The sequence below is a fragment of the Lepeophtheirus salmonis genome, chromosome 10 (assembly GCF_016086655.4).
Source record: "Lepeophtheirus salmonis chromosome 10, UVic_Lsal_1.4, whole genome shotgun sequence".
In the NCBI taxonomy this organism is placed as follows: domain Eukaryota; kingdom Metazoa; phylum Arthropoda; class Copepoda; order Siphonostomatoida; family Caligidae; genus Lepeophtheirus; species Lepeophtheirus salmonis.
In genome coordinates this window covers 16,982,945-16,995,481 of record NC_052140.2, presented here as the reverse complement: position 1 = coordinate 16,995,481, position 12,537 = coordinate 16,982,945, and the positions used below count along the sequence as shown (strand labels likewise).

General features: G+C 30.1%; 1 protein-coding gene across 1 annotated transcript; it reads right to left on the bottom strand.

Annotated features, from left to right (window-relative positions):
* Positions 1 to 11,112: 11,112 nt before the first annotated feature.
* On the bottom strand, positions 11,113 to 11,694 carry LOC139906468 (piggyBac transposable element-derived protein 4-like). The gene has a single exon (XM_071891365.1). The coding sequence runs from the start codon at positions 11,692 to 11,694 to the stop codon at positions 11,113 to 11,115; it is 582 nt and encodes a 193-aa protein (XP_071747466.1).
* Positions 11,695 to 12,537: the final 843 nt, after the last annotated feature.

Below are 12,537 nucleotides of genomic sequence, written 5' to 3'. Positions count from 1 at the left end.
TGGTGTTGTTGTCCTAATATTAATTAAACATACTATTTGCGTTTCTTTATTGTTTTCAATGTTGTTTTTTTCTTAACAAGAACAAAATAATAATATTTCTCTTATTTTTAAATATACGGTTTATTGTGAATAAATATATTGAAAAAGAAAAAAATATATAATTAAAATATAATTTTTTCTTCACAGAAATCATGTTTTTTAGTCAAAAAAAGGCTTTAAGTGGGATGTAAGAGTGAACTTTTCCCATTTATAGTCCTCATTAGTATTGTGTTAGCACTGAAAACTATAGTCCCGTCAAGTTCAGTCTCGGTCTGGTCCAGTTCTGTCCTGTACATTAGTTCTAAAACTTATAAAGTTTGGAAAACGTCACTTGACTCCTTTTTTTCTTTTTTTTCATCTGTTTTAATCAAAGGACTCTCAGTCTAAATGACATTTCCAAGGGGCTAAGAGGACTAATTCTTATGAATGACTAAATAAGGACGAACGCCACACTAGTGCTGATGATTGTTTATTAATTTCACACTCAATATATATAAAAGATAATTTGTTAAAAAATTTAAAAGTTTTAAAAGTTATTAATTTCTCGAAAAATATTATTCCGTATAGTTTTTTAAATTTAAGATGTTATTTTTCGTTCAATTTTTTAACTGTTACAATCATCACCAACGACAGTCACATTCAAGAAGTTGTTGTTTTTTGAAAAAAAGTAAGGATGACATTATCATATTTTATATGTATATTGAACTAGTAGAGAAGGTGTGTCAACAATAGTATATGGGTTGTTTCTAAACCAATAATATAAGGGATTACGAACCCATACTCGTTACAGAAAGAAATAAGGTAGAGATGGGAAAACCAAGTTTTTTGAACAAAATCAAGGTATTGTGTGTAAGTATGTTGGAAAAGGAATTACATGCTGTTACAAGGGATCATGGCGTAAGATACATAACAGCATGTTATGTGCACATTTGTCAATTTAGGCAAACGCAAAAAGTTTTTACCTCTAGTCTCACCCACCCGCTGAATATTTTTTTGATAGGTCGTATTCATTTGCAAATTCTTGAAAAACTACCAAATTATATAATCTCTCAGGAGTTTGAAACAATAGCAGGCATTTCCTGATATTTTGTTAAAAACTGTATTGTTTCTGAATTAAGGAAGCTTAGCATAATTTTCGTCAAAAACATATTTTGCAATTATCTACGATCTCTACATACAAATATAAGATATAAAAATTATTAATTAAGAACAGTTATACAATGTAGTCCAATTAAATTAATAAACAGAATAATTCCAATATATACTTATTTTAATAAGAAACTTACTAATTTGGAAGAACAATAAACTAGATTATTTAATGTAATTAATGTGCACTTTTGTATATAATAAAAGTAATTACATAATAATTATGAATTAATAAAAAAGATTTGTAAATGTTTAATAAAATATTTTGCATACTTTGGGATGTTATAACAAGAAATAATCAGTTTATTAAAAAAAAATCTATTTATTTTATGTCTTTAAAAAAAAAATTCTATTATTGTTTTAATTTGAAATCCTTGAAATCAAAATTATCGGAACAGAATCTACAAAACCCGTGTGATTGGGTGTTACAGTATCCGGACAATAAACACTATTCACATTTCCAGCCGTCTGGCTTACGATTTCACGTAATATATGTCTTAGTTTCTCTTTCTATGTGTCCATCTTTGACGCACACTCAAACAATACTGAGTCAAAAAATCACAAAACTATCTCACAGGCTGTAGTTGATAAAAATATTTACTTTCTAGCTCCATCTCGGGGAATGTGCAAGAAACACATTACAAAAGCCGTATATGGGGAAAATAATATATTTATTTTTATTTTTAAACTTATTATTACTGTAATTTTGTATATAATTAATATAATTTTGTTAATTTTTAAATAAGAAAATCATAATCATATGGTAAGAACCTCACAATTTTTTGTTCATTCGAATGAAACAAATAGCTTATTATTTGAATGGATTTTTATGTGCAGATTCAATAAAAAGATAATTATATACATAAATATTAACGTCTACAAATGATTAGGCATATAAAAAACTTGTCAAATATACAATAACCAAAATTTAATTTGGATTTTCAATGAGAAAAACACATTTTTTGTAGGTGACGATTACTTTTATGTTGACACAGCAAATATATAAAAGAAAAAGACACTTGAGAAAATTAATAACAGAGTCAGTAGTGAGGTGGTTAGTATCTAATCGAGGATCCATAATTATTCGTACAGACTACAGAACATACAGCATAAACTAAGCTTAATGTATTGACAGGATATCAGTGCGATAGCTATAAGTTATTTTTCGTTGTTTTTTTACATCAAAAGTTATTTTTTTAAATATTTTTTTACATCAATGAGACTAAATGACTGAAAAACCTTAGATAATTTTTTTGGATTAGGAAACCAAGTGGAGTTATCTTTAGTAGGAGTTGACTTGCGAGTTTTATTGAAGGAGCTGTTGATGGATGATGAGAGCTCTCTCATGGGGTCTTTTATTTGAATACTCTCTCCTCCCTCTTGAAGGCAATCCTCAGTTTGCATTTGAAAACGGTAGTATTCAGAGTATCAAATCATTCCAGACAAGATCCAGAGACACTAGTGTATTTTTGAGGTTATGCTCCACGAGATTATATTCGCTGCCACGTACTTTGATGTTAGGGAGCATCTGTATAACCAATGATCCTGCCTCTAAAGTAGATAGTATCCATTGAATGAAACATGAAAACTTTTCCCTACAGAACTATTTTAAAGAAGATATAAATGAATATTTGAACTTATAAGAATGATGAGTAGATGTTTTGTTGTCAGAGCTCCTTCTAAATCACTAAATACACTAACTAATTAATAACTCAAAACGACCCAACTGCCTGCTATAACTAACAAGTAGTTCAAACTCCTACCATCTTTTTTTTTTTTTTTTTTTTTTGCATCTTTTAGCAGTGTGTAACCTAAGCAGCCTTTGCTTCTTTATTGTTTCAGTTATTCATTGCTCTAATATAGCGTAGGATGTACTATTGGTAGAAATCTCTTTAATAGATTAAAAGCAGACTAAAGTACAATTAATTTATTACTTTGTTGATTTTGCACTAACTAATAATTAAATGCATTTTATCAGGGTTAATTTATTAATCTTAATGCTTGTGTTGTGATAGGTCTAGCTAACTACTAATTATTCAAATTAATTTAACTTAAAGAGGGTAACAAAGTATACAATTATCCAATATCGTGTAACAGAAAGTCTGATAACATTTTGATTGACGAAAAATTTAGGTTACTCATGCATACTACTATCAAATTAATATATTTAGATAGAACCAACTTTCAATTAGACACACGTATAGTTCTTCCATGAAATTGATTATTAAGTCAAAAAGTAAAACCCAAACATACCACCAAATATAATTAAGATTCCTCGAATTCCCTATTAAAATTAAGATTACAAATTATGTATAACAACAAATAATATATGCTCTGTTTTTTTGTTTGTTTTTTATGCATTTGCTTTGAAATATTAGCATAAAAACGTACAAAGACTTAAAAATTTAAATAAGTATAAAATGATATTCCTTCTTTGTCTTGAATAGGGGGACCAGGAGTGTTGCAACAAAGGACTATTCTTTATTGTCAAGCATAAAGAAAAATTACATATGTAAAATTTGTAACAGAATTATAAAACACTAGGTTTAGAAATACGAAACTTTAGAGTATAATTTTTTTTTGAATATTTTTCCATTAATTTTTATCTTCTTTGCCATCAAAACAGTTCTTACTTGACCTCCAGACTTGACTATTTCCATTATTGCATCCACATTTTCGAAGATTGGCCTTACAGAGAGTAGTGCATCTTTGACATGAAAATTACCCCAACAGAATAAATGAAACCAAAATTTTGCATGATTGGCTGTTACAGAATCAAAACCATGACTTAACTAGCTTTTTCGTCTTGTTCGAAGAAAAATATAAAATGTGGGATATTTTCCCTATGCTGGTGTCCATTATTGACTTCAAATAATACTGAGTCAAACAACGAAAAAACTAAAGGAATGAGTTTGTTAGTATCTTTGTAACACTGTCTAGCATAAACCTATTCTGCGTATACAGGGCACATATTACAAAAGCCATCTATTGGAAAAAATATGGATTTTCTTTTACCTCATGGGTAATAAAATTCTTATTTATGTATTCCTTCAGGGCCGTCCGCAGAAGGTAGGCTGGAGAGGCTGTAGACCCCGCCCCCAAATTAAGGATTTTTTTCTTTTTAATAGACAATATAATATTTGAAATTATTATTTTTTTTTTTCAATTAATTTTGGTAAACACTTGTGGATTTTTGAACTTGTTTACCTAAAAAATTCCAAAAACCATCCCCCCCCCCTAAAATATAATCCTGCTGACGCCCTTGTCCTTTGCCTTCAACTGAATTTAAAATATGTTTTTATTATAATAAAGATTATTGTGAAAAAAATTTAATCATTTTTGTCAAATTTTCTTTGAAATATTCAACAAAATGAATACTTTAATTAGATGTGTGTCTGAATTCTTTAAATCACAAATGTAGCCGACCTTAGCTGAATGATGGCTACCAGGCTATAGGGGGCCCAAAAGTGTCAAAAAAAGAGTTCAAAAGAATTTCTCGAAAGGGATTGGTTTCTTTAATTGCTGGTGTCAAAAAAAAAATTTCACTTTTTTGATAGCTTTCTGGACAGTCTAGTGTGAAACGATTCCTAGTCTCCCCTAGTATATACAAATGGAAAATATATAATTTCAAGCAGAGTTTTAATTGATTACTCAAGTGAATTGATCCGTCGATTAATTTTCTAATTTCCAAAAATAATGTTCTAATTGTGTTTATTTCGAATAAAAGATTAACTTTCCTTTTATAAAATCAAGCATAATCTTTATCCATTTTAATGGCGTTTTATCCCATTTGTTTACTCTTTATATCATAATTAATATATTCCTTAAAATTATATGCCAAAGATAACAATAAATTACAGGATATAAATCAATTATAATTTGTATTTGATATCGCTTAGAATCAACAAAGCGATCAAAGTCCATGTTAAAAAATTGATTTTTTAATTTGTTAATATAGATATTTATAAGTGTAACGTGTCAACATAGAACCGGAGATATAGAAAACGAATTTTTTGGCTATTTTGCTATTTTACTTAATAAGAAAGGATCAAATGTATTTTATTGGCAATTATGCCCCCTTATATCAAAAAAATATTGATTGTCTGCATGAATCTACTATTATTAAGGCATTGAGAATTTGAGATGCTTTTTATTTTAAATTTAAGGCCTTAAAATTTGTACTGAATGAATTACGCTAATATACTGATTATATTTCGTGCTATACATTGTATTATTTTCAATTTTTTAAGAGTAACATTACCTCAAGAGATTTTATAAGGAGATTTATTTACAAAATCATCTGAAAATAGTATTAGGGACAACTTTTATTTAATATGTGATCCCTCAGCTCTTAAAATTCTCTTAATATGAGGGATATATTCCTTGCAGATGTTGACTATGATGCCAGACTCGAGTGTTGTCCAATCCTTCTTAATAGAGGCCCTAAAGATTAGACACTCCTTTTTAGGAGTATCATACACCCTCTCTTCCATACGCAATTAGATAGAGTAGCCTAAGGGTTTGGCGTCTGAAAGGGAGGGTGGCCATATGTTGAGGTCCCAAAACTTAGGAATGTTATCTCTGCAATGACAAGGAGCTCTAGTCCACTAAAATAAAGCTGGCTAAATCAAAGTTTTCCCAATTTTTTTCTATTGCCCAAGGTAGTCCTCCTTATTCAGAAGTGCGATGTAAACATCTGCATTTAGCTCTCCACAAAAATGGGAGGATATTCTTCGCCTGTACTGGCCACTGGATTTTTGTACTTTCGCTTACTGATAGATTTTTTTTAAACTGTCCTAGCCTATTTTTATGTTGACGCGTGACATATGTACAGTATAACAATGGTTTTGTGTTTTCTTTTTTTCAATAACCCATACATTATATTTATCAGGGCTTGTACAGAATCTATCAAATTCTGAAAAATGTTTTAAAGTATTTTTTGGCTCATTATATATACTTATGCTTAGGTTTCTAAGTTGGTTGTATGTTTTTTTTTGCAGGTGCTAGTATTTTTTATTTTTTTATGTGGGGTATCTGATATCTCATATCCATACTTTAGTATAAATTGACTTATTTTTATAAAATATGATGTGGGCATTTATATTTTTAATAAAAGCTCTTGGTTTTAATATTTATTGGCTAATATATGTGAATGCTTTAGTTTATTTTTTGAATGACCTTCATCAGGGAAAGGTAATGACAATTTTTTTTTAACTATATATATACTTTTTTTTTGATAACTAGAATTTATTTCAAATATTTTAAAATACGGGAAACATATTGCAGAATGATCCAACGGGATAGTTAAAATATATAGAAACACACACAAACACATACAAAAATATTCAAGGCCTAAGCTTAATTGTTTTTAAAATGGCAATATAGTTTCTTGAAATATTTATGACACCACCGTACAGATTAGTGCTGGATGCTTTCATAGTTTACATGCAGAATTGAATTTTTACGATCACTGCGTGAATATATATGTTGTCATTGAAAGTTAGTGTGAAAAATTAATTTCTGTTTACTGACTCTCTCAAGCGCTCCTCTAACATCTCCAAGAGAAGAGTAAATCATTTTTTAAATCTTGGCACTCCCATAGATGGTGTGAATCTGTATCTCTTAATTAATTGCAGAAATAGGCATTAAGGTTATCTGATAAGTTTATCGATACCTCCAAGTGTTCCTGGCACTAATCGATGCGCGAACCATTTCTCAGATTAAGTATGGGAATCATTTTTGTAGCTCAATTAGGTCTGAAAAAAGGAGACATAAATACTCCTGCGATTTAATACCAACTTTACCACATCCAATAACGCCTACAACCATAATCTCCAAATCAATATAACACTTATGGGTTTTACCTGACTCCTCAATGAGTTAACTTTTAAACAAAGTAGTTTAAAATGGTTTTTCCTTTGCAACCACATAAGCCTTTTAAAAGTAAATATAACCAGAAGATTGAGATGCATTCCCCTCCAGATCTCCAAGAATTTCCACACCATTTCTCGGAAGCAAAGGATTCACTTCTGTAAATGTATCAACTAGAGTGGCATTTACACCACAAGATAGTACAAACAATTGTAACGTTTCTTTTGTATTAGCAATAAGTTTATTTAGATGTATAACCAACTGCACTTAGTTCTTTGCAAAATCGACTTCGTACCTTGACGACAGTTCTCTTCATTTAGGGAGTTATCTATGACACAGTGGTTCCATAATTCCTTTCTTTTTAAGCAATTCACCAACTATTCAGCTAACATAGGATTCCATATGTTTTGTTAATTAATAACTTTTAGACCACCCCACCTCTTCGGAGGCATTATTCTTTTCATCGAGGTGTTGAGATCAAGGAATTCAAGAAGAATTTTTTCCACCTCCTTGCACAAATTTTCATCGACTTCAGTTAGACGCATGATTTGCAGGCATTTAAAAATCACAAAGGAGATATAAAGATCAATTCTATCCCATATATAAAATCCAAGCTTATTTATGAAACAGATAATTTGGATAGAATTGTGCTTTTCTTGCATATCATGATGTATTTTTCCTTATTTTTTATATTTTAATCAGGTGTTGGTGCAATATTGAATCAAATGCTTTTTCAAAATCGAGAGCAATAATAGTGCAGTTGTTAATTTTTTCGAACGTTGTTTGTAAATTAGCATTGATGTCTTCCCTCCTACACCCTTCTATAAAACCTCTCTGAGACTCGCTAATAATATTTGGAAACGTTCAATCATCCTATCGACGGCTACATAAGAGAATATTTTATGAACTGTGCTCTGTGGGGTTTGTCATTTTTTGGAATTATTATGAGCAGGCAGTCACTTGCAAATGGAAGAAAGAATCCTTGTAAAAGTATGTATATGTTCAAGGATTTTTTTCTTTTAAATTCGGTGCTAAATCCGCAAACATTTGATTAATTTCGAAACATATTCCCGATATACCAAGTGATTTCTTATTTTGCCATAGTTCTTGATTTAATAAATAATCTATTTTTCATTAAAATGTTTTCCAGTCATCAATACGGAATCAGGAATATAAGACTGAGTATCAGTAGTGATAAAATTTGCACTGTTTGATAAGAATTTTTACATTTATTTCCCCAAGAGCAATCTCTATATGCATAGAGTTTTTTGTAGTAGTCAGTAACATTTTTGTAAATAGCCGAGTAGTACATTTTAGTAGTTCATTATTATTATCAAATAAGTACTACTTCTGGGATTGTGGGTTTGCAACTGTCTTGATAGAGGGTACCTCTTCTTCCTACTTGTGTCATTTTCCTCGAATTTCATCTCTGATATGTTGCCCCTATATTATTAATTAATAATTTTGGAGATCATATTTCCGAAGTTGAAGTTTTGTATGGCATGCAAACTTTTAATTGCATTTTTCTTTTGGGTGCATTTGGTACAGGAGTTTGCAATTCTTTTCCAAGTTTTTCCATGTTTTTTAACTCCTGTGAAATCTCCATTATCTCCATAAACTGAATCTTGGTGTTGAGAACTACATGATGCAGTTTTTCCATTCATACACTGCCTTTCAGAATGGTACCATTCAGAATCCATCTCTTATTGTGTCTCTTCTCATTCGTTGTTGCAAATTCTATAACTTATATTACCTGACACGATAGTGGTTATTTATGTGAGTCAGGTTTTTCCATTGTAATTATCACAAAATCAACGGCAAGGAACAAACTGAAAGCAACATGAAATACTACTCTTCGCGTCAGTCTTTTATTTGTCCGGCAACCGTTTGACCGTATGATTCCCCAGAGGCAACAGAGGCAAGCCCAAGTGGCTCACTGAGGATAAGCAGAATATTTATTTGGGGCATTACGGCTGGCATTGACACAAATTATATCTACTGCCCATTTTAATACTTTTTGTATATACATGTTTGAGGTTTTACTTATTCATTTGTTAAGAAGTGCCTCAAAATTTTTTTGATTATCACAAATGTACTTTTAGTTGCAATAGTTTGAGAACAACTGATTTAAGGTATCTTATAAGGCATTTCGGATTAAAATTGTATTTCAATAATTCTACAGAGGGTACATAATGAATTTTAAAAAAAAACTGGAATGTGGATTAATTATTTTTTAAAAGAATGATTAAATGAAAAACAAAATTAATCTTTTATAGACATTTATTATATTTTGTAAAAAAGAGCCTACCTATCAGTTAAATGTTAGTAGAATGTAATTACAAAATACTACAATATATGTAATATTAAAACTTGAACGAACTGATTAAAGTACATTAACTGCAACAATCGGTTAATGATACTATAAACATAAATATGTTCGTAAGTATATATTTGATCTAATTTATGAGGAATTTTAAAAGCTACAAATTGGTTTTGTTACATAGTAAGTAATAAAATCCTTTTTTTCTTATGTAGCAATCAATTAGTGTTGTATTGACTCAATAAATTATTTACTCAATTCAAATTTTGGAGTAGATTTTCGTATTTAAAAAAGCCAGAGTTGAATTAATATATATTTTTTTTAATATTATAGTGTTAGAATTACTCCAGCTGATCTATGAATTTTCTTTGAAGTCCATACAAATAAGTTATAATACAAATATCCTTCTCTAATTGTAACCGTGAATCTTATTTATTGTGACAATATTCCATATTCCATTGTTCCATATGAGCCGGTTAGTTTTTTATCACTTCCACCTTAAGTAATAGTATTATTTGTTAAGGTTGAAGTGATAAAAATTTTGGAAAATATCATCCAGAGGTAAAAAAAAGTATTTATACGGAACGTCTACGTCAAGACAAGTCTAATTGAATTTTGATTACTTGAATATTTTTATTGAGTCCAATTCAGTTTATATCCAGAGAAAAAGTTTAAATGACTTTTGAGTTCAAGTCAAGTCTTGAGTCTTAAATGTTCGATTAATTACTTCTATTAATTAGATCAGTTAAGTATTTTTGGTTGCCTCAATAACATTCAATGGTTAATCCATCCTCAATTAAATAGGTGATAAGAAGGGACTATTGGACTGTATTTTTCCTCGATTGTTGTCAACACCATCTCAGATCGGTTTTCATTGATAAATAACGAATGTCATGCTGAATCCCTCTAGGTAAAATCCTTACCTGCGCTAAATATTAGTTATATTGTTTTCAAATTACCAATGGGCATATCTGACATGATCTGCCTCTATTAAATTTCCAGTTTTTGATTTACTTAACTACTTGATCGACTAGATTCAATCAAATCAATTCTACACAGCACTACATCGAATATTTTGTAATTACTAATAAGTGATTACGTTTTTTATGTATCACTGTGTTTTATTTATTTCTTATCTACAGGATTCAGTGACAAATTTGGCCTTCTTAGAAAAGGTGCAAAAAAAATTGTTATCTTTAAAGATTTTTAATGAAAAAGAAAAACAACAGGTAGTTTATAATGTCCAATATTTACATCTTACTCATAATTATTTCCTTTTGTATCAATTAACTTTTCAGTCATGTTTCGGAAGCATTAACATACCTTCTTTAGGAGGCTCCTTTCCATTTTGTCAGTTTCTTCCTTGAAGGACTTTAACACTAGAACGACGGATAGTAACAACCCCCCCTTAAACGACGGTGGACATCAAAAATGATACCTATCTATTTTTTAATATTTGTAACTGTTAGTGGTTGATGAAATTAAAAGTAATGTGTTCATTTTTATTTTCTCCGAAGATTTATTTTTTATTTAAAAAAATAAACATAACTTTTATAATAACACATATAAAGAAATCATTATTTTTTACAAGTTACAATTGTTTTTTCAGTAACAATACAAGGCTTGCATAAGAATCTCTTACATTTACAACAGGTTTTGCTTGCTAAGTGCCGTGATTTTCTTGTACAGTTGACTGTACACCAGCTTCTATTTTTAGTTGAACAGTTTGATTGTGATTAAAATAATAGATTATTTTCTTCTATATCATCCTTAGATTCATCATCTTCACCAATAAGTTTGGTAATCAAATTATTCAAAAACTGGCGACGAGTTATTTTCTTATCAGTCACTTCTCTGTACGAGATAACAGCATTTATACCAGCAAAATCCAAAATATTATAAAAAACTTGTAAAGGCCATCGGTGAGAGGACATTTTGGTGGAATAAAGGATTGCCATTTGATCTAGAATATCAACTCCATACTTAGTTTCATTATAATACTGGATTGATTCTGGTAACCTTTTTCGTACATCTATAACTTTAACACTTTTGGGAACAGAGCTCATAATTAAATTTTTTTGGTTTTTTTTCCCTTGATAAGAAGTCAATGTATTGCCACTATTTACAAAGATTAAGCTTGAAAATAGTGCTTGTTTGGTAGCTTTTAGTTCAGGAGGTTTTTCTTTCCACGCACGATTCATAGTTCCTAAAATAGTCGTCCTATTTTTCGGAAGTTCATTTGCAAGGGACAATGACGTAAAGAAATTATCTGTTGTAACATTCCTCCCTTTACCCAAATACGGTTCCATTAGCTTCATTACGACATATTTTGATAAAGGTTTATTTGCTGGTCTTTAAGAATCTTTGCCCAAGTAAGGAAATCCATTGACCAAATATTTGGACGATGCTTCAACTGCTAACCAAAATTTTATACCAAATTTATCAGGCTTTTTAGCCATACATTTGGTAAATTGATATCTAGCTTTTGTTGGGAATAGTTGCTCATCAATGGTAATATTTTCACCTGGCCTGTATGATGACTTATAATTTTCGACAAATCGATCCTATACCATTAAAATCAAGTCGAACTTGTAGTTTTGAAGTCTTTGTGACCTTGTGGAACGAATATCAAAGCGGATATATCTCAATAATTCCTTATATCTGTCGCGAGGGATAGTATTCATAAAGAGACTGATCCCCAATTTTCTGGAGCAAATGACTTCTGTCGGATGCCCTTTGGCTAAGATTCCTCTCGCGTACATTATTGCAATCAGTTGGAGTATTTTTAGTTTGCTGGTTGTCCATACATCATTCTTAAGCTTTGAACGAGTCTCAACTATTTTACATTTTACAATGTGATCAATAATATAATTATCGATCAAGAGTTCAAAAGCTGATGATGTTTTCTCTGAAATGATGTTACGTTTTGCAAATGATGATGAACCTGAGACTTCCTTTAAAATGTTTTCTTGGCTAAAACGGGATGAAATTTCTCCATTTCCTATTTTTTTGTGCCAGATTGTGTTATCCTTGCCAACATACATTGACTCTTCTAATAAGCCGGTTGACTTATGTATCTTAGAAAACGAGAATGGAGAGAAATTTCTGTTTAAACAGGCTTGAGCCTGTTCATACACAATTGTAGAATAAACATATTATTT

Excerpts from the sequence above, each read along its gene's own strand:
- LOC139906468 (XM_071891365.1), bottom strand. The coding sequence starts at position 11,694 with ATGAAGCTAATGGAACCGTATTTGGGTAAAGGGAGGAATGTTACAACA.